This window comes from Mastigoproctus giganteus, chromosome 1 (genome assembly GCF_048544385.1).
Source record: "Mastigoproctus giganteus isolate SK-2022 chromosome 1, ASM4854438v1, whole genome shotgun sequence".
In the NCBI taxonomy this organism is placed as follows: Eukaryota; Metazoa; Arthropoda; class Arachnida; order Uropygi; family Thelyphonidae; genus Mastigoproctus; species Mastigoproctus giganteus.
The window spans coordinates 128,783,117-128,806,897 of record NC_143575.1 but is presented as its reverse complement, the minus strand read 5'-3'; the positions used below and the strand labels follow the sequence as shown (position 1 = coordinate 128,806,897).

General features: G+C 37.8%; 1 protein-coding gene across 1 annotated transcript in view; it reads left to right on the top strand.

Annotated features, from left to right (window-relative positions):
• Positions 1-18,632, top strand: part of LOC150091133 (metallo-beta-lactamase domain-containing protein 1) — a 75,466-nt gene extending 56,834 nt beyond the window's left edge. Inside the window, exon 5 of the mRNA XM_090382180.1 lies at positions 18,402-18,632. Coding sequence (XP_090238306.1) covers positions 18,402-18,622 — 221 coding nt within the window. The 3' untranslated portion in view covers positions 18,623-18,632. The remainder of the gene's footprint in view (positions 1-18,401) is intronic.
• The last annotated feature ends 5,149 nt before the right edge of the window (positions 18,633-23,781 follow it).

Sequence of the window (23,781 nt, the reverse complement as noted above, 5' to 3'; positions counted from 1 at the left end):
CTTTGAAATTACGGCAGTTATTAGACCTGCCGCTAGATCGCACTTGATTGCAGTCCTGCTGTGGACAGACTATCGTGCGATGTAGTTATTATTCTTATCAGCCATATGGTGCAAGGAAGCCTGAGGCTTATGCAGGACCAGCCAAAAAAAAATTTCTGAGTTACCGTGTGTGTGTGTGTGTGTGTGTGTGTGTGCGAGAGAGAGAGAGAGAGAGAGAGAGACAAGTAGAAGGAAATCACCAAGAAAGAGAAGAATGATGATATCCAGCTGAGGACCCTGGGTGTGCCAAGCCCATACTCACCAGATGTGAGCCCCTGGGGTTAATTGGTTGGCAAACTACTGGCAAATTAGTGCCTAGTAGGCCACTTTTAACACGAATAGACACGCTGGCTATGAGTGTAAACCAGGTATGTTCAAACATAACAGTTGAAGTGTGTAATTTAACCTCTTCGCTGCTATGTGCGTGTATACCGGTCCAACGGTAGAGACCCCTGCAGTGCTACAGGCGTATATGCACGTGTGTCTGTCGATGCATACAGTCTTCGTATATGTCTTTCTTAGTTGCTAATATTGCATTAATTATTTTTACATTAATTATTTAACATTTGTTACAGACCAAATTTAAGTTGAAATATTGAAGAAAAGGAAGTATGATGAAAACTATGTATTATTTGGTTTCACTTGCATTAATGAACTTGACGGGACTCAAATACCGCAGTGTTTTTTGTGCGGAAAAATTCTTGCAAACGAAGCATGAAGCCAGCAAAACTGAAAGACCATCTCAAGTCTGTCTATGCTGAAAATGCATCTAAAGATGCTGGTTTTTTTTGTGCGAAAAAATGTCAATTCGAAAAAGCAGGGACACTTCCACAACTTGGATTTGTCATTTCACAAAAACCTTTTCTTGAAGCATCCTATAAAGTTGCTTACCAGATTGCCAAGCAAAAGAAGCCCCACACTATTGGAGAGACTTTAGTAAAGCCATGTGCACTGGAAATGGTCGAACTGGTCTGTGTACTGGAACAGAGAAAAAAACTGGAAGCTGTTCCCTTGTCAAATGATGTAATACATTCTAGAATAGTTGATATGTCTTTTAATATTTTGAAGCAGGTCATCGAGGAAATGGCAGCCTCTCCATTCCCCTTCAGTATGCAATTGGATGAAACTACAGACATTTCTCAATGAAGCCAGCTCCTTGTTTTTGTTCGCTATGTGCATGCTGACGCCATCAAAGAAGAATTCTTATTTTGTGAGTCTCTTTCGGAAACTACAAAGGTCGACATTTTCGAAATGGTAAAAAGTTTTTTTTTACAAACGAAACTTTGAATGGAAAGGAAAACTTCATTCTCTTTGCACTGATGGAGCTCCTGCGATGCTTGGTAATACATCTGGTTTTGCTACTTTAGTGAAAAAAGAAGCTCCTCAAGTCGTTGTCACTCATTGCTTTTTACACAGACATGCACTGGCAACAAAGACTCTTCCAACAACCCTGAAAGAAGTATTGTCAACAGCCATAAAAGTTATCAACTTTATCAAAAGAAGTTCTCTGAATCATCGCATTTTTAAAAGGTTTTGTCAAGAAGTGGGAGCAGAATATGAAGTGCTTCTCTACCACACAGAAGTGCGCTGGCTTTCAAGAGGACAAGTCTTGAAGCGCTTGTTCGAACTAAGGGCAGAAGTTTCACTTTTTCTGGAAGAAAGAGAAAACTCACTCTTGGAACATTTTGAAAGGAAGGATTTTATCCATGGGTTGGCTTACCTGGCAGATATTTTTCACCATATGAATGAGATAAATCTTTCCATTCAAGGTCATGAAGTCACCATTATGGATGCAACTGAAATATTACAAGCGTTCTTGGCTAAGTTGCCAATATGAAAGAAGAGAGTAGAGACCGGCATTCTTGCAAACTTTCCACTGTTGCAGGAAGTGCTTTACCAAGATGTAGTTGAAATGCAAACTTCTCTCTCAATTTTTTTGAAAAGAGATATCTGCGAACACTTGAAAACATTACAGAACTCTTTTAAAAGTTATTTCTATCTTGATGGCATGAAAATTGAACCATGGATCCGAAATCCTTTTCTTTCTGATATAAACTGTATCGAAGATGTTGACTTAACCAAAGATGAACTCATTGATCTTAGATCAAAAAAATTACTACGATTGGAGTTTACCTCAAAAAGCCTTGGAGAATTCTGGTGTTCCCTGAGAGAAGCCTATTCTCATCTTGTAAAGCGAGCTATGAAAGTTTTGATACCATTCGCAACAATATGTCTGTGCGAATCGGGATTTTCAGCACTTGTAACAATGAAAACAAAAAATCGAAATCGATTAGATGTCCAACATGACATGCGTGTTGCCTTGTCAAATACCACACCACAGTTTAATGTTCTTATTCAAGATAAACAACAACAGTCTTCACACTGATATGTCCTTAAAAAATAAAATTTAACTTCAACTTTCCTATATTTTAAATATATTGTATTATTATTCAATGTGTTAAGAAAGAAACACATATATTACTGTATAATGTTTTTTTATAATTTTGGTAACTATTTCATTAAACTGGTTTTTTTGTAATTTTATTTTATGCATTTAAAAACATTATTCTGAGAAGGGGTCAGTGGCATTCACCTGACTGGCAGAGGGGTCCGTGGAACTAAGAAGGTTAAGAACCCCTGTTTTAAAAGATGAACTGAGTCGGAAATTATTGAAATACTTTTAACTATTTTTGCTAAAAAAGTTCAAAGCCTAGAAAATATGGACTGAGATTGTCTACGATTATTTCAGTACAATAGTACCAGAATAGAATCCGAAAGGACGTTTTCTGCCGCTAATCAATTATGTACCAAAATTAGATCCATTTTAAACGATCATACTATTGATTGCTTATGTTCCTTAAGAGCTCACTTTATTCTGACAGGTAGTGTGTGTGGATGCTTAAACATAACTGAACTTTGCAGTAACAATATGTATTTCTTTGTTTTTAGAATAACTGTATTTTAATGATTTTTTTCAGAATATTTATTATTGCAATAAAAGTTTATTTAAAACGTGAATAATTCAAGTAATTACAGTACTTTTTTTTTTCTTTACTTTATTGCACGTAATTGTCATCAAAATTTATTGAGAAAAACATTTGTTTTTGGAATACCAGTATCCCGGTTTCATAAATTAAAAATACTGAAATACCGGTATTAAGATTTTGACCGGTATTGTAAACCCTAGCGAGTAGATTGTCAACTCGGATTGATTGAAAGTGGATTATGCTCAAGTGGGAATGAGGAAACTGCTAAACACATAATGTTGAAATGTGTTAATTATGGATGGAGTCAGAAATATCTTTGGGCCAGCTGGAGCATAGTAGTCTTTGGATCATGTTCACAGATAGGAGGCTATTCACTTGCTTTAACAAATTTGTTGCTGATGTCTTTAAGAGGAGGAACAGTCTGTAATTATCAGGCTGAGGCTAGATAATTAATACTGACTAAAGCCTAATTCCTCTAGAACGGCACTAAGTGGTGAGTTGTGTTATGAGATGTATTAATTTTAACTAACAAATGTTTTATACACGGCATAGTATAATTTAAGTTGGTGTTGCAAACCACGTATAAGCTTCGGCTTAGATAGTGGGGCAGCATGAGGTATCTTGAATGAATGCCCAGTTGATTGCCCCAGGGGCTGATCTCTAGGTAGTGCTTATAGTGTAACATAGTGCAAAAGTTTTCAGTGGTTACTGTTACTTGACTTTCATTATTTGTTCTAGTTACATATTTTTGGTATTACATTTCTGAGAGCCTACCCTACTTCCTCATAGTCTGGGATGGATGGGCAGGGTGAATCCCTGCTGGGTTAAACAGCTAATTGACGGAGATGCACAGAGTGAAATCTTGATCCGAGTATTTCCGTACCTTAGAGGTTGAATACCCCTGGGACCGCATCCCGTTTAACTTGGGAAGCAAAAGGTTTTAATTACCAAAAGATAGATTGCTTTGGTTAACCTTTAAAAATCTTTTAAGATTGAGTTTGGGATTGAAGGCTCCTTGCTCTTCCATACTAACAGAGTTGTAAATTTTTACATAGTTTACTAGTTATCATTGTTGATATTTTGTTTTTAAATTGTATATAAGTTCTCTTTTATTTATACATTGACTAATAATATCCTCAACTGAAATGGATCCCTTAGTAGAGCATTAGCATTAGTAATGGCACATGATGAAAGAAAGAAAGCTTATATAGTGGGGTTAGATAGTGGGGCAGCATGAGGTATCTTGAATGAATGCCCAGTTGATTGCCCCAGGGGCTGATCTCTAGGTAGTGCTTATTTTTTGGCTGATGCTATCATCAGCCAAAAAATAAAAGAAAAAAGAAAAAAAAAAAACCTTCTCATTTCACCCATCGACTCGCTCCAAATGTTTGCCTAGTTCTGCCTTGAATCTGTTTAAGCTATCAACTTCTACAAGGACAGATGAAAGTTTGTTCCAGCAATCAACCACCCGCTGGATAAAGACAAACTTCTGTACATCTATCCTACAACTGACTTTCCTCAATTTGAATTTATGCCCTCTCAGGTGATTATCCTGAGCAAGAGGAAGAATGCTAACAGGAGAGACTGCTTCAACAGAGATGGGATACACTTAAATAGAAAGCGTGCAAGAATATTTGCTGATGCTATCGAGGCAGTGTTAGGTGGGTTGGAAAATTGCTAATTTGGGGGAATTCACTGACTAAAAGACAGAAGCGAAAGTGATTCTTGCACTGCTTCCATTGTAATGAGTAGCAGCCTAGAGAGCTGCTGGGAGCATGGAACAAGTAAATACATGGGCTGTGTTAGGGTACTTAAGAGTAAGAACAAGTGCGTGTACACTAATGCTAGAAGTATAGTCAATAAAATCGATGAAATTGAAGTGCTGATCAAGACATCAAAGGCAGATAATGTTGGGATATCAGAGACATGGTGTCACACAGATATAAGCAGTACAGAATTGGAATTTGTGGAGTATAATGTGTATGGAAAGGATGGACAGGGTAGGAAGAGAGGAGGGATTATGCTGTTAGTTAAGAAACACATAAAATCTAAGGAAGTACATCCAATTGATGTTGGTGGACAATGTAATGTTGAGTCTGGTGTGACACTGTGAAAGGAAAAATGAGAGTATAGATTTGTGTTATAGGCCTAATGAACCGATGAGTATAATGAGGAGTTGTGCAGAGAAATAGACTGGGCCAGTAAATCACAATGTCTTATAATAGGGGATTTTAACTTTCCAAATATTGACTGGAACTTGTAGGTTGGTTACTCTCACGTTAGCAAGACATTTGTGGATTTATTAGAGGATTGTTTTCTACCGTAACATGTTCGAGGGGTAACCAGAGGGAGTAATACCCTTGATCTGAAATGTACCAACTCTGCAGTACTGCACTCAGGGAGGTTGAGAATGAAAAAGACCTGGGGGTAATTTCACAGTCAGATACGAAGTCATCTGAGCAGTGCAGATGGGCTGCCAGAGCAGGTCACGGAGTTTTGTCAAGGGGAAGGCTTTATACACTTTAGTCAGATCACCTAGCAGGTGCCTAGTCTCCAGACACTGTAATTTACAAAATTTAAATCTTTCTTTGTAAGAGCAATCCTTTGTTTCATTCACTAATCTTGTTGCCTTTCTCTGTACTCATTCCAACAGTTCTACATCCTTCTTAAAATGAGGCCTCCAGACCTGTGTACATTACTCAAGGTCTGGCCTGGCCATTGCCTTATACTAGGGCACCTCATTATTATTCCTACTAGAAAAATTCCTGTATATCATTGGCAAGACACCATGAGCTACTCTTGCAGACCATCTGCACTGCTCAGAAAACTTCATATCTGCCTGCACAGTTACCCCCAGGTCCTTTTCATTCTCTACCACTGTCAGTGTAGTACCACACAGTTGATACATTACTCTGGGGTTACTGCTTCCCATATGCAGTACTTTACATTTGTCAATGTTAAACTTCATTTGCCACCTCTCAGCCCATCTGCTCAACTTTTCTAGATCCTGTTGCAGCAGTGTACTGTGATTAGTGTCATTAACAACCCTGCCAACCTTTCTATGGTCTGCAACTTGGACATTAAGCCTGATATACCATCACAAATATCATTAATAAATACAGAAAACAACAATGGACCCAACACTGAACCCTGGGGGACTCCACTAATAAAATTAGTCCACGAAGAGCAGTGTCCATTGATTACCGCTCTCTGTTTTCTCCAACTCAACCATCTCTTTATCCATAGCAGCAATTTGTTTCCAATGCTATACTGCTCCAATTTATACAGCAGAAAGAAAAATGGGATGCTAGCAGGTCAACTTTATCCTTGGCTGAAGTGACAATAGAACCATCTGGTTTTGACAGAGGTGGGAGCAGAGATGGGTTAAAGTTGCGGCCAATAGCTTTGGCAAGAGACAGAATGCTTGGCTACCATTAGTGCAAGAAACAAGTTTTCTGCTCTTAGTCTGTTGAAAATCTAGTTTGGACTGATTAATAACTGCTTTACAATTGTTGTAAGCTTTGGGGTAGGCAGAAAATGAAACTGAAGAATTGGAAACTAGCCAATTACGATTTGCAACGTTCTTCTCTTGAACAGCTTAGCACATTTATTGGAAAACCAAGGTTTAGATAAAGGACAAGATTTTAAAGTGGAGTGTGGAATAAAGGATTCCATTCCTACAAGAATAATTTCACTGACACAATCTGAGCAAACGTTGACGAAGTTTTGAAACAGTAATCCAACCAAAGAAAAGAAATCTCGCAGGTCATCCCATTTTGCATTCTTGTAATGGCAAACAATACGAGGTTGGGAATAGCCATGAGGTAATGGCTCCACTGGATAAGAGACAATCACCAAGTTGTGATCTGAGGTGCCTACTCACTCCCACTTTGACCACTCACTTTGACCGTGTACTTAGAACAGTTGTTTTTGAGAAAAATATCAAGCGTATTGGCTGTATGATTAGGATTGTCCGGTATTCTTGTAGGTAAATGAACAATCTGGGCTAGGTCATTAGTAATTGCAAAAGCCTCAGCATCTTGACCAACTGGGTCAGTGTGACCAGAAAACAGAAGCCATCTGGAGTTGTGAACATTAAAATCACCAAGGAAAATTAAGTCACTGTTAGGAAAGTTGGACTGGAGAAAGTCAGGTTGCACAGAGAGGAAGTCAAAGAGCTCCAAGTGATTAGTGGAGTTGGGAGAATGGTAGAGACAACAGATGAATTGGACACAATGAGGTAGTGAGATTTTAAGCCAGAGAAGATCGAAGAAGGAGATTCCAAATTTCCAAGCCTCTGACAGAGAATATCGAAACGGACATATGCACAAGTACCACCTTTGAAGTGAAAGGAATCATACAGCAAATAATTTGGGTAACTGAGATGAGCAGTAGTTGAATCAACTGATAACTGAGATTCTGTCACAAAAAGTACTTCCTAGAAAAAGTACTAGGAAGTGTTTGAGAGGTTTAGATCTTTTCTTACTCTATTAGTTTGACAATTTATGGTGTATTCAACAGTAAGAAAAAAGTGGCGGGGGAGGCCATGCTGTATGAAGTAATGAAATTTTTGGATATGGTTTTTTTGGATATACACATGATAAGAATATACCCAGATCCTTGACATAACGTGGCCTCGACAATGCCCCTAGCATACACACTACTCGGACTCCTCCAGTCACTCTCTGGCAGAGTAGAGGTAGCAAGATTATACACTAGCTAATCTCCTAAAGATTTACCAATAGGTCCGGTCCAGTGTACTAACTAGCGGCCAACCTGCAAACACCGTTTTAGAGCTGTACCCTCGAAATGTAAGGAAGATTGGATCTCGCCATGATTGTTCATCATAACCTCAAAAGTAATCAGTTATACTGCATGATGGAAGAGATTAAACTCTGGAGACTAAACATGTGTTCCACCACTTCAAGCCTCCAATAAGCAAAGTGGTGGTATTGCACCTGTTGATGAGAGACATCTACCACCTAGTATTGCCTGGTAACAGAGAGGGGTGGCATTCTTCCATGTGGTGTGGGTGCCACACCTCAACCCCTGCTTACATTGGTTCACACCTGGGTGGTTCACCCACAGTGTGCTTGTGCATGGAGGTTATACCCAGGATTACTAACAGTCCCATCACTGTGAAGGTGGAAGCAGAGGATTTGGCTGTCACAGACTGTTTGGACTTTACTGAAATTGGGTCCACTTGAGTTGACCTGAATGTCACTCGAGTATCAAACTTGATCTTATTGCATTTGCGATAATCCCGATAACTGGAATTGTGTGGGTTTTTATGTTACGGTATTATGGTGAAATGTGTTCCCCTTCACTGAAATGTTCAATCATATAAAAAACAAATTTTCAGAAACTTCTCTTCATTTCTATTTACATATTACAATGATGAAGGGAAAGGGACCAATGGAAAGTGCAATGCCTGCAGTGTCAGGAAACGAAACAAAACTGATTTAGAAATGAAGTTGGAAATGATTAAGAAGTATGAAGCAGGACCTAGGTTGTCCTCTATTGCAAGGGAATTAGGTCTTGCTGCTTCAATGGTGAATACTATTTTAAAGGACAGTGCACATATAAAAGAACATGTCAAAGGAGCATTTAAGACCAACAGTGATCACAAAACAGCATTTAAGACCAACAGTCATCGCAAAACAGCATTCACATAATATATTATATCAAAGATGAAACAGCTATTAATAATATGGATGGAAAATCAGATTCAGAAACAAGTGCCCCTGAGTCCAATGGCCATTCAAGCAAAAGCAAGACGTATTTATGAAGGTACTAAGGATAAGTACAGTGAACCCCAAGCCAAGTTTGTGTCAAGCAACAGGTGGTTTAATAGGTTCAAGCATTGTGGTGGTTTCCAAAACATTAAAATATGCGGTGAAGTTGCCTGTGCCGATTCTACAGCTGCAGAGAAATTTTGTGATGTGTTGGAAAAAATTATTGATTAAGGTGGCTATTCAACGCAGCAAATTTTTAACATTGACGAGACTGCTCTGTATTGGAAAAATATGCTGGATCGAACGTACATTGCCAAAGATGAAAAAAACAATGCCAAGTTTCAAGGTTTCTAAAGATAGGGCCATGCTCTTGCTTGGCTAATGCAGCGGGAGATTACAGATTAATACCACTGCTTGTGTACCATTCTGGAAAACCTCGTGCATTTAACGGCATCAATAAAGCCACCCTACACGTGCATACCGATCGAACCAGAGGTCATGGATAACAATATCTCTCTTTGAGGATTGGTTTAAATGCTGCTTCATTCCAGAGGTTGAAAAATATTGTAAAGACAATGATGTTCCTTTCAAGATTTTTCTTCTATTAGATAATGCTCCTGGACATTCTACACATCTAGATGATTTCAATTTGAACATGAAAATCACATTTCTACCACAAAACACAACTTCACTCATCCAACTTATGGATCAGGTTTTTTTTTCGAATTTAAAACCATACTATTTAAGCATATTTAATCAGGCATTGTCTGCAGTAGATGATGAGAAAAATTTTATGTTAAGAGACTTTTGGAAATCTTACAATATTTGCCATGCCATCTGAAACATTAATAAGACCGGGGCAGAAATTACTAAAAGTTGTTTAAATGGTGAATGAAAGAAAATATGCCCGAGGCACGTCAAAGGCTTCAAAGAGCTTGAAAAAGACGAATCATATGAAGAGATTACAGATAAGATTGTAAAGGTTGCAGAGCTACTTAATTTGCAGTTTGTTGCCAAAGACGTGCAGGAGTTAATAGAAGAAGAAGAGAAGGAATTATCTAATGAAGAACTTATTGATTTCCAGGCAGCAATAGTGAGAGAAGGAAATGCTGAAGAAGCTCAAGATAAACCAAATGAGGAACCGAGACGCTTCATCACCAGAGAGATGGAAATGGCATTTCTTGAAATTGCATCAGAAATGGCAAGGTTTGAGAAAATGGATCCTGAAAGCAAACGATTCTTAAAAGTTAACAGAGGGGTGAACGTAGGGCTTAAAATACTGGTCAAAATCTTAATACTGGTATTTCAGTATTTTTAATTTATGAAACCCGGATACCGGCATTAATACCGGTATTCCAAAAAACCAACGTTTTTCTCAATAAATTTTGATGACAGTTAATAAAGTAAGGAAAAAAACAAGTACTGTAATTACTTGAATTCAAGTTTTAAATAAACTTTTATTACAATGATAAATATTTGGAAAAAAATCATTAAAAATACAGTTATTCTAAAAACAAAAAAATACATATTGTTACTGCAAAGTTTAGTTATGTTTAAGTACCCACACTACCTGTCCGAATAAAGTGAGCTCTTAAGAAACATAAGTAATCAATAGTCATCATCAGCCATTTTCAATCCACTGCAGGATGAAGGCCTCTCCAGCAACTTTCCAGTTCCTTCCGTTTTGAGCACTGGCCATCCATTTACTATTCAAAAACTCATGAATTTCATCTATCCATCTCCGCCTTTGTCTTCCAGGTTTTCTTTTAGCTCCTCTTGGGTACCATTCTGTTATTTTCTTAGTCCATCTGTCATCATGTCCTCGAGCTATGTGTCCTGCCCAAGACCATTTTAGTTCTTTAGTTTTGATAAGAATGTCCTTTACTTGAGTTTGCTGTTTTGTCTTTTTCCAACCTTAGCATTGAAGTTCCCCATAATAATAGTGTAGTGGGTTTTCTGCTCATCTAGGAGACTCTCAGTTTCGGTGTACATTGCTTCAACCTCTTCGTCATCATGGCTCGATGTTGGTGCATAAATCATTATAATCTTTAGCTTGTACCTCTTAGAAATCTTGAGTATTAGCCTTGACACCCTTGGTGATGTACTTTTGAATTCCAAAATGTTGTTTTTAAAATCTTTATGGACCAGAAACTCAACTCCACCTTCACTCCTTTCACTGTTTCCATTGGTGTACAGCAGATTTCCACTTGATAAACTTATAAGTGATTCATTTCTTCTTCTTGTTTCAGCCAAACCAATGATATTCCAATTCACATTTTCTAATGCCTTTTCCAGCTCTAATATCTTGTCTTCACCGATGAGTGATCGTACGTTATAACAGGCCAAGTTCAGTTTCCGTGCATGGCAGCCTGGTCGTACCCAGAGATTCTTAGCATCCTCTGCTTCCACTCCGATCCTCTCACTGCCGTAAGAGGGAGAGTGAAAGCTGCTGGGGACTGAGGGCCATTTGTATTGTTGTGCTCTCATGCTGGAGGGTTTGGTCTTTTCCTCTTCATGCTGTCCAGGCATCTTGAAGAGAACCACTCTACACGTTTGTTGCCACCTAAGTGACATAACAGGGCTTACCATCGAGAAGGTGTGCATGAGTGGATTTTAGGGAGGCAGGCCAACCGGACTTCTTCTAAATCTTCTGTAATAGAGAGATATTGGATCCATCAGTGTTTAAGGCTGAGTGTCTGATAACACACAGGATACCTGTTCCCCTCTAAGCCCCTAATCAATAGTATGATAGTTTAAAATGGATCTAATTTTGGTACATATTTGATTAGCGGCAGAAAACGCCCTTTCGGATTCTATTCTCATACTGAGATAATCGTAGACAATCTCAGTCCATATTTTCTAGGCTTTGAACTTTTTTTAGCAAAAATAGTTAAAGTATTTCATTAATTTCCGACTCAAGTTCATCTTTTAAAATCTCATTGGAGTCAGGCAATTTCTTATTTTGGAAAGAATTTGCGGAACACTGATGTTCTGCTCCATGTTGGTTTTCCATAGTTGAATTATGTTCATCATTTTCTGAAGGAGAAAGATGTTTTATTCAGCAAAGTATAATTTTCACTATAATATCTTTACTGAATCTGGGAGAGAGAGCAAAGAGTGGGGATAAGGAATAAAGAGAGCAAAGTGTGCAGTTAAGTAATTCTTCACATATATAAATGCAAATAAGAGAAGAACAAATCAGATCGGATGCATATGTAATTGCGTGGGATACCATTAAATACCCCAACTGATGTTGTAGATGAACTCGACAGTTACTTTGCATTGATATTTACAGAAGAAAAACTCTTCACGTCAATGAGAAATTATGGGAGTGAAGTTGAAAAAAAATGTAATTAATGATGTTGAAATTTTACATGTTGATTTAATGAGAAAACCTTTGTGCCCACAGGCGAGTAAGGCTCCTGTGGTTGATGGCATATACCCTATAATCTTAAAGGATGCGGCAAGTGAGTGTATTGAACCATTAAGGCTAGTTATGAGAGAATCACTGGACTCAGGAGAGATTTCATTGGATTGGTGTAAATTTGGAACATAAAAGTGGTTCTAGGAGTGTAACGGGAAATTACCAATCAGCCAGTCTTCAGTAGTAGGGAAAATCATGGAGGCAATGATCAAGGATGGAATTCAGGATCATTTAGATGGAAATGGAATTCTGTAGGATACACAGCATGGTTTTATAAAGGGAAAATAATGTTTAACAAATCTGGTTAGCCATTTTGACAGTTCACTCGTGACCTGGATTTTGAGAATAATTTCGACAGTGTTTATTTAGATATCAGCAAAGCATTTGACTCAGTCCCACATGAGCAGTTGCTTTATAAGTTGGAGCAGGCTGGAATCACAGGGCAAATCCTTAGATGGATAGCATGACGGCTTGAGGGCACCAGGCAGGGGTTTGTGATAAATGTTTATTCCTCAGATTGGGTTAATGTAAGAAGCAGGGTTCCCCAAGGATCAGTATTAGGACCACTGTTGTTTTTTAGTTATCTTAAATGACATCTATGAAGGGATATAGGGTGTGATATCTAAACTTGCAGATGGTGAAAGGATCAGTAGAGTAGTTAATGATCAGCTGCCAAGCAGAGCTTCTTCAGAGTGACCTAGATAGACTTCCGGGAATGTCAGAAAAGTGGCAGCTATATGCTTTAATTCAGCAAAATGCAAGGTCTTACACCAAGGAACAGCAACTCCGAAATAACTTATACACTTGGTGGAGTTGAACTAAAGTCGGTAGTGGAGGAATGGGACTTGGGAGTTATGATACGGTCAGACACGAAGTTGTTCAAGAATTGTGGACAGGTTACAATGTTGCATGGTGTCCTATCGATGATTTATCGAACATTTTCTAGTAGAGATAAGGACATCATAATCACATAAAGGTGATTTTATAACCTTTATGTGATTAAATTATAAACTTTTTTTTTTAAAAATTAGTACTGAAAAACCGGTATTTTTTTATCAATACCAGTATTGTAAGCCCTAGGTGAATGATATGCTTGCTTGCTTGCTACAAAGGAATCTACGATGAAAGAAAAAGAAACTGTCCAGTCATCCATTAATATGTTCTTTCGTAAGGTTGAGTGGCCAACCTCTTCTGAATCTCCACAGCCCTCAACTTCCGCAGCGGTGTACCTATTAGCTGAAGACATTGATTCTAGCAAAGATGCTCGAGAGGTAAAACTTACTGATGTTATGCCTGCCTCCTCTCTTTTTTTGTAATTTTATAATTTTTAAATTGCACACTTTTGTAATTTTTCCTGCCCACGAGATAAAAAATTGAATAAATAATTCTGTTCACATGTTCATCGAACATTTCTTTTTTGATTCAATCAATTCAGCAGGTGCATTTGTGAATGTTGCACAAGCATGGAGGATATTCTGACTTACATAGAGTTCCGCGGAATGCAACCCTTACGTTAATCGGGGAGTGGCTGTAGATGCAAAATATACATTCAGTTTGTCAGCTACCTGAGCAGGATCATCAACAATTGAACCATCGATATCATTTGGACCAATCTGATTCATCCCCTTATTTTTTCCTTTTAGAGTTTACATAAGTAAAGAACTCTTTGCTTTTTTCTTTGCATCCGTTGCCAAAAATTTCTTGTAATCTTCCTTCACCTGTCTAACCTCCTTTGTGACTTGATTACAGACCAGCTTATATCTACCACAGGCTTCTGTGTCACCTGATAATTTATATACATCCCATGCATTTTTCTTCTCTGCCACGAGTCTCATTAATTAATCTGACATCCATTTAGGCCTGAACCTTGAACATTATTTCTTAGTTGGTATGAAAAGCCTAGTAGCTTCCATGATTAATTCTTTGAATGCTTCCCATTTAGAATTTGCTGTTGGTAACATCATCAGTTGGTCCCACTGTATAGAATTAAAAAACTGTCTCAGACCACTGTAGTCACCTTTATGAAAGCAAAAACCCTTCCCTTTACCCTTGATGGTAGTTAAATTAGCACTAGCAGAGGCATATGATAGAAGAAAGCAAGCTTATGCAGCATCAGTCAAAAAAAAAAAAAATAAATAAACAACCTCCCCCGCCATTCGATCAAAATGCCTGTCCAGCTCAGCCTTAAATTTATTTAGGCTATCAATTTCCACAAAAAAAGATGGAAGTCTGTTCCACCAATCAACTACCCGCTGGCTAAAGGCAAATTTCCGAACATCTATTCTCCAACTGTCTTTCCTCAATTTGAATCTCTGCCCCCTCAGGTTCTTAATCTGAGCAATAGGAAGAATCCCATCAACATTCAGCTTGCTCAACCGATTCAAGGCCTTATACACCTCAATCAGATCACCTCGCAGTTGCCTACTCTCCAGACACTGAAATTTGCAGAACCTAAGCCTTTCTTGGTAAAATGCTCCAGTCCTTTGTTCCCCTCACCAATCTTGTTGCCCTTCTTTGTACTTGTTCCAGCAACTCTACATCATTCCTAGAATGAGGCCTCCAGAAATGTATACATTACTCTAGGTGCGGCCAGACCATTGCCTTGTATAACGGGATAATCACCTCCCTGTCCCTACTAGCAAAATTCCTATATATCATTAATAAGACTCCATGACCTGCCATGGCAGCCCATCTGCACTGCTCAGCAAACTTCATATTTGACTGCACAATTCCCCTCAGGAAGAATCTAAAACAAGATTTCCACTTCCCTGAGTGTAGTACCACACAGCTGGTACATTTCTCTTCGGTTATTGCTACCCATATGCAATACTTTGCATTTGTCAATGTTAAACTTCAGTTGCTACTTCTCAGCCTATTTGCTGAACTTATCTAGATCCAGTTGGAGTAGCATACTGTCTTTACTATTGTTAAAAACCCTACCAACCTTTGTATCATCTTCAAACTTGGACATTACACTTGATAAAACATTCTGATTTACTGGCCCACTCTATTTCTCTGCACAAGTGCTCATTATACTCATCAGATTCCTTACGCCTATAACACACACCTACTCTCATTTTTCCTTTTCCAGTGCTTATGTCACACCAAACAGACCCAACATTGCATTTTCCACCAACATCAATTGGGTGTACTTCCTTAGATTTTATTTGTTTCTTAACTAACAGTATAACCCTCTCCTCCCTTTCTGTCCTGTTTATCCTTTCTGTACACATTGTACTCCCCAAATTCCAATTCTGCACTGCTTATGTCTGTGTGACACCACGTCTCTGATATCCCAACAATATCTGCCTTCAAGCTCATGAAATTTATTAACTATACTCCTAGCATTGCTGTACATGCAAGTATACATGCACCTGTTTCTACTATTAGTTACGCTAACACAGCACATGTATTTATTTGTTCCACTATGCTTGCTCTGCTTCTAATAGAAGCAGACCAAGAATCACTTTTGCCCTTGTAGTCTGTGTATCCCCCCAAGCTAGCAGTTTTTCAACCCACCTAACACTGCCTTGATAGCATCAACAAATATTCTTGCACCCTTTCTATTTAAATGGGTACACCTTTTCTATGTACCCCATCCCTGTAAAAGCAGTCTCTCCTGTCAACAAGCACAGACCAGGCTGAAAAACAATCTACCCCTTAAGCCTTGCACAATCTGTTCAGGGCCGAATTTATCAACAAGGCTCTTATCATATACTCCCTCCTGTTGTGCCTGGGCAAAATTGCAAACACTTTCACATTCAACCCTAACTCGCGACACTATTACCTTTATTACCTTATACAATATTACCTTTTGTGCCCTTAAAAGATGATGTCTGCTCTACAATGTCACAAAGTTTTGCCCCTGGCAGATATACCCTGGTCGTGTTCCACCTATCCTTTTTGCACAATATATTCCCCCATGACCTTCAGGCACAAATTCAGGCTAAGAATCACAGCTGGATTGTCAGAAGTTTTCCTGTAGCCAACAAGTTGTTAATCATTGGAATAAGTTGTCTCCAGGGGTATTTGAAGTGAGTGGCTTGGAGAAATTCAAAGTTCACTGGTTGGATAGTTATGGAAGGAGGATAACCTGTAAGTACGTAGGGTTTTTTTTTTTTTTTTGTTGTTGGTGCAATAACAATAAAATGTTCCCTGTGGCAGTCCAGTTTCTGAATTTTTCATTTGAAGCTGTCATTTGCTAATCTTAGTTGAAGATTAGAAAATTCTGTTCTTTTAAACCTGCACAACAAGCAAATTGTACTGTGAACACATTTCTGCAGGAAAAATAAAGAATAAGGATATGAGATTAGCAGAGGCATACGATTCATGAAGGAAGCTTACACAGCATCAGAAAAGAAAAAAAAAACACAACCCTTCCCATTTCAACCATTCATTCATTCACTCCAAATGTTTGTGTTGTTCCACCTTGAATTTATTTAAGCTGTCAACGTCTACAATGGCAGATGGAAGTTTGTTCCAGCAATCAACCACCCACTGGCTAAAAGCAAATTTCTAATTTCTGCACATCTATTCTACAACTATTTATCCTCAATTTGAATTTGTTTCCTCAGGTCTGGAATCTCAGCAAGAGAAAGAATCCTATCAGTACTGAGCTTGTTCATACTATTCAAGGCTTTATATACCTCAATCAGATTACCTCACAGGTGCCTAATCTCCAGATGCTGCAATTTCCAGAACTTAAGCCTATCTTGGTAACATTAACCCTTTGTTCCACTCACCAATGTCGTTGCCCTTATCTGTACTCATTCTAGCAGCTCTACATCTTTCCTAAATCAGGATTCCAGATCTGTTTGCAGTATTCAAGGTGTCTCCTACCATTGCCTTATATAAGGAGATAATTACCTCCTTATCCCTGCTAGCAAAATACCTATATATCATTGATAAGACCCCATGAGCTACTCTTGCGGCCTGTCTGCACTGCTCAGAAAACTTCATATCTGACTGAACAATTACCTCCAGGTCTTTTTCATTCTCCAGTACCCTGAGTGTAGCACCACACAGTTGGTACATTTCTCTGGGGTTACTTCTACCCATATGCAGAATTTACATTTGTCAATGTTAAACTTTGTTTACCACCTCTCAGCCCATCTGCCCAACTTTTCAAGATCCTGTTGTGCATCTTGTGCCTGATGCACAAGATGATCTCTGTTGTTGAGTTGGGAAGCTGAGAACTTGAAGGGTCCCCCACTTTAATACCTTCCAGGGCATCTACCCGACTTTTAAAACTCTCATAGATGCCCATTAGAATGCCTAGTTAGTGTCTAATTGCTTAACACTCTCTGCACCTAGCACACACAAAGACATCCTCCTTGGGCAGATCATGTTCTGTTCACAAGTTGCACAATCTTTTAGGCTGTGATGCATTGGAGAATTGCCCCCATGAGTTCTCTCGCAAGCCACAGCACGAGATCTCACTACTTTGTGTATGTTGCTTTGCTGCTCTAGTCTGGAGCATGATTTCTGTTTAAATACAATTTAATTGGTTAAAATTGACTATACTATTCTATACTTGACTGTACAATACTATACTAAGCTAATGCAGTGATATATTGCGCTATCTAATCTAGTTTTACGTTATACCTTACACTATCAATTTCGAGATATATGCTATCAAACTTTATAACTAATTTAACATTGTGATCACTATAGCATAGTGATCACAATGTTAAATTAGTTATATCCTTAGCTAAATACAAAAGATATATGCCCAAAAAGTGATTAAAAACCTTCAAACTACTTATTTATTACAATTAAAACCCTACTATTCTTCTGGGCTACTAGTTACATGCTATATATTCGCACCAACGCAATAGCACTATGAGTAGCGAGTCGTAACTTACAAAATCACTAGCTAAATTTAAAAAAGAAGCTAACAAATGCTAATAACCCTATTTAATCTATTTTTAAAAAACAAATTAATATGTTAATTAATCAAAAATACGATAAATATTCTAAGAAAACTTATCCATTTGCAGGAGCTCAAGAAATTGTCTTCACACCTATAGAGATGATAAAATATAGCTAAAATTAATACTCATACTAGTTAAGTGAAATGAATTTTTATTACTCTATTTTTAAGTCTGAAAACTTTTGATTAGCACTCAACTGCAGAGTACAGTTGAGTGAATTTTTATTCTAGAGTATACAAAAATTTTGGTATTTACCTAATGGTAAACATTTGTTGATTATTAGGTGACTTGTTTGAAAGAGAGGATGACATTGAAAATCCGACCATATGGAAAGAAGATGCTGGAAGTGAAAATCCCCAACTTCAAATGTTAAATAGACAGCATGTTCTGGAAATAGCAGATTACATAATTCCTGGTCATGGTCCTATGTTCCAAGTTACAGATATGCAAAGAAGAATGCATATGGAATTTGTCAGATTAGAACAACAAATTAAGAATAGATAATTAGCTTTTAGTTTATGGCAATATTTCTTAAATATAATAAAATACTAATCAAATTATAAAAATTGTATTTGTTACACTTCATAACATTATGATACTATAGGATGGCAGGGGTATAAGCCTTAAGATTGAATAATTATGACTGATGCTTCTATTACTAAGGGCACAAACAAGCACATATATACTTGCTTATACACTGATGCTATGTGTATAGTAAATAAATTTTACACATCTGAAATATTGATCAATTCATCAAATGCAGATATTATAGGGGTGCCAGAACTGACATACTGGATGCAGAATTTGAATGCAATGAGTAAAACATACAGACAGGACAGGAAGGTGGGGGGAGGAGTTATGCTCTTGATTAACAATCACATAGATTCTGAAAGGTCATACCCAGTTTACACAGGCTTCCAGAGTAATGTTGAATCAGTCTGGTGTGACAGAAACACCAGGAGAAAAAAAAATTAGAGTAGAAGTGTGTTACAGGCCAATTGATTGTGATGAGTATAATGCACAACTACACAAACAGAGTGAGCCAGTAAATAAGAATGTCTTATCATGAAGGATTTTAACTTTCCTTTCCAGACATTGATGGGAACGTAGGGGTTGGTCACCTACTCAGTAGTAGAACATTTCAACTTTTATTGGGTGATTGTTTTCTGTAACATTATGTTAGGGAGGCAAAAATTTAAAGCAATATTTTTGACCTGATTAATGATTAGTGATGCTTCATGCATTAAAAATCTTCAGGTAGATGAACACCAGTATATAGATATGGTATTTATTTAAAGATGTAATGGGAAGGGATTTTACTTTTTCAGAGGTGATTACAAATGGTTTTAGATTTTTTAATTTTCAGTGGGACAAACTGATGCTAGCAGATTCTATATGGGATGTGTTAGGGAGGTAATTGTAGAAGCCACTAAGCTATATTATGCTCTTTTTAATTCAAGTCTTAAACCTAAACGAATGTCAAACGAACTGATGAAACTAGTGGCAGAGAAGAAAAATATGTGGGACGATTATAAATTATCAAGGTACACAGAAACCTTCACTAAGTAAAAACTAATCTACAATTAAGTTACTAAGGGATTGAGCATGCCAAGGAAGATAAAGAGATCTTTAGTTAAAAAATGCAATTAAAAGTAGCAAAAATTTTTTTTGCTTATTTTAACACTATAGGGAAAGCAATGAATCACATTGATCTCCACTAGATATGAATGACATAACTGATGGTGATCACACCGATTTATACAGGTTACAAATGGGGATGCCAGAAGTATACCTAATTCTAACTGGCCATTAAATGATTTTATGACAATTGAGAGGAACATGGAAAAGAAATTTAAGCTAAAAGTAAATAAGGCAGCTGGAGTTAAATAAATCTATACAATTATATTAAAAGCAGCAGCAAAAGAAGTAAACCTTCGGCCATAATTATGAGATACAATTATAATTATGCTCTTTTTAACAAAGGGAATAATATGGTGAAGTGAGTAATTACAGACATGTAAGTGTTACAACTGTGCAGGGTAAATAATAGATTCAGAATTATCAGACAAAAAAAAACCCGATTTTGTCTAGTTCCTCCTTGAATTTATTTAGCTATCAACTTCCACGACAGATGGAAGTTTGTTCCAGCAATCAACTACCCACAGGCTAAAGGAAAATTTCCTGTCATCTATTCTAAAACTGTCTTTCCTCAATTTGAATTTATGCCCCCTCAGGTTCTTAATCTGAGCAAGCGGAAGAATTCCATCAGAATTGAGCCTGCTCAACCCATTCAAGGACTTATACACCTCATTCAGATCACCTCGCGGGTGCCTAGTCTCCAGATGCTTCAATTTGCAGAACTTAAGACCCCTTCGTTCCCCTTCTCTGTATGCACTCAAGGAACTCTACATCCTTCCTAAAATGAGGTCTCCAAACCTGGATGCAGTACTAAAGGTGTGGCTTGACCATTGCCTTAATGCAAATGGGATAATCACCTCCTTTTCCCTACTACCAAAATTTCTGTACATTGACAATACCCCATGACCTGCTCTGGCAGCCTGTCTGCACTGCTCAGAAAATTTCATATCTGAGTGCACAGTTACTCCCAGGTGTTTTTCATTTTGTGCCACCCTACAATTGTTATGTTTCTCTGGGGTTACTGCTACTCATATGCAGTACTTTGCATTTGTCAATGTTAAACTTCATTTGTCACTTCTTGGCCCATCTGACCAACTTTTCTATCCTACTGCACTAGCACACTGCCATTACTGTAATTAACAACCCTGCCAACCTTTATATTATCTGTATACTTGGACATCAAGCCTGATATACCTTCATCAATATCATTGATAAATATACAAAAAAAAAAAAAAAAAAAAGTGGGCAGAACTCCGGGGGACTCCACTAATAACATTAGTCCGCAATGAGCAGCAACCATTGATTACCACTCTCTGGCTCCTCCCACACAAAACAACCTTTTATCCATTGTAGCAACTTGCCCTTAATACCATACTACTTCAATTTGTACAGTAGTTTTCTATGTGCAACAGTATCAAAAGCTTTCCTGAAATCCAAGTATATGATATCAAAATTATTTTTTGCATGCAGTTCCTTTGTAACCACATCATAGTATCCAATCAAATTTGTTAGACAAGAATTTCCCCTTAACAAACCCATGCTATATCTGAATTATTACTGCAGCCTTGTCTAGATAATCCTGCAATGTATCTTTAACCAGTGACTCCATTATTTTCCCAGGAACAGAAGTTAAACTAACAGGTCTGTAATTACCCATGTCACCCTTTGAACCTTTGTGAATTGGGGATACATTTGCACATCTCCAGTCCATGGGGACTTCCCCTGAGTCCAAGGATGCTCTCATAATTATGGCTAAGGATTTGGTTACTTCATTTTCTGCCTCCTTTAATATAACTGGATAGATTCCATCCACCCCAGGTGCCTTTCTTACGTTTAACTTCAACAATTTTTCTCCTCCACTTTGCTTTTAGTTATTGTGAAATCATTAAGCTCCGTTAGTTAATAAGCTTCTATCCTCCACTTCTCTAAAGAATTCCGCATGTGTGAATGTGGATGTTATTTCGGTTTGTCAGCTGTCTCAGCAGGATCATCAACAATCGAACCATTGATATCAAGTGGACCAATCTGATTCATCTCCTTCTAGAATTTATATAAGTAAAGAAGTCCTTGCTGTTTTTCTTAGCATCCTTTGCCAAAGATTTCTCGTAATCTGCCTTCGCTTGCCCAACCTCCTTTGTGACTTGTGCCTAACCTCCTTTGTTATGGACTAGCTTATATCTACCATAGGGTTCTGTGTCGCCTGATAATTTATATGCATCCCATGCATTTTTCTTCTCTGCCATGAGTGTCATAAGTTCAGCTGACATCTATTTAGGTCTAAACCTTGAACAGTATTTCTTAATTGGTATGAAACGCCTAGTAGCTTCCACGATTAATTCCTCGAATCCTTCCCATTTAGAATTTGCTGTTCGTAACATCATCTATTGGTCCCACTGTATAGAATTTAAAAAGTCTGAGACCGCTTTAGTCACCTTTGCAAAAGCAAAAACCCTTCCCTTTACTCCTGATGGTAATGATATCTTTAAGTAAATCCCACATCAGTACACCATGTCTCCTTGTGTGTGTGTGTGTGTGTGTCACCTGAGCAAAAGTAAGAATGCCAACAGCATTTTATTTACTCAATTGAAACAAATCCAATCAGGTTTTTGACGTTAAAAACGTTTTTTAATGGCATTATTTGGAAAAAAGCATTACCTTACCTAGAAATTGTTACAAAACCCGATGCGCATGCATTGACGCAATAAGTATAATTCATGCGTCCAGGAAAACTCAACTGTACGTACAAGTGCAGTGACACAACAAGTACAATTGAGCAGTGACATGCTACATTATACTGTTATATCAGCATAATTATTAATACGCGAGTGACTGTGCCAAAATCTACAGCCCAGTGTTCGAAGGAATATTGTGAAAGAAAGAAAGGGAAATTGGTCAGAAATGTGAATCCAGACGAAATTCAACAAGAGTGTTTTGTTACGCCTGGGAGTTCTCAAACTGCACCCAAAAAAACTTGCTGAAATAATGAAGGAATATCGTGAACGGAAGAAAAGGAAATTAGAATTCAAATTATTCCAAATAATAAAATTCAATCACAGAGTTCTACTATGCCTGATACTTATCAGGAATCTAAAACTCCAGCAGAATGAATGAAGGAATATCGTGCACGAAAAAAAAGCAAAATTAGAAATGCCTAATAATGAGATTCCTGATTACATCCCTAATGTGCCTACACGAGCTGATAGTGAGTTTGAAAAACTAGTGTACAAAAACCCATTTGGATTTAGTTGTAATGTTTGTGATTGTTTATGGTTTCAATTAGATTTGAAACCATTTCCAACTACTTCATATGAATTTCATTTACAAGAAGTGAGTACTTTCATGACATGTAATATAAAAGAGGGGCATTACCAACTATGGCCACGTCAAATAGATTTATATATCCAACATATCCTACTCATTTGCCTCCACTGGATGTTGCAACCGAACGTTTGATATTACCACGATTACCCTTTATGCAAATTTGTTGTTTACGTAAGTGATCTCAAACTGGCGGCCCGCAGGCCGCATCTGGCCCTCGAAGCAATTTTACACAGCCCGCAAATACATTTCAATTATGTATTTGTTGTAAATATGGTGCTTATAGTTTTAGAGACATAGAGATACGGACTGAGCTTATGTGCGTGATTGCTATTGAAGGAAAAAGAGATAGAATTAGATAGATAGATAGAAAGTGACAAAGGTTTGGGCTTTGTCTTTGTCACTGTATGCTTGTATGCCAGGCCATGTGACTGGGGTAAGGTGGGAGAACTCCCCATGTCGGTACAATCAGTAAATTTAGTTCGCCAGCCGACAGTTGGTGGCGCTTCAGTATTCTGGTGTTTCCGATTTTTTCTATTGAGTTGGTACTTCTGATATATATTTTCTTTGAGTCAGTCACTAGTTGGTTAGCTGGATGCTGCGCAGTTCATATTGCTATATAGCTGGAGACAAACTAACGTACGGCTTATAAAAGCTGTTTATTTGTGCTTGTTGTTAGATCTACAATGTAGATCTAACGATAAACG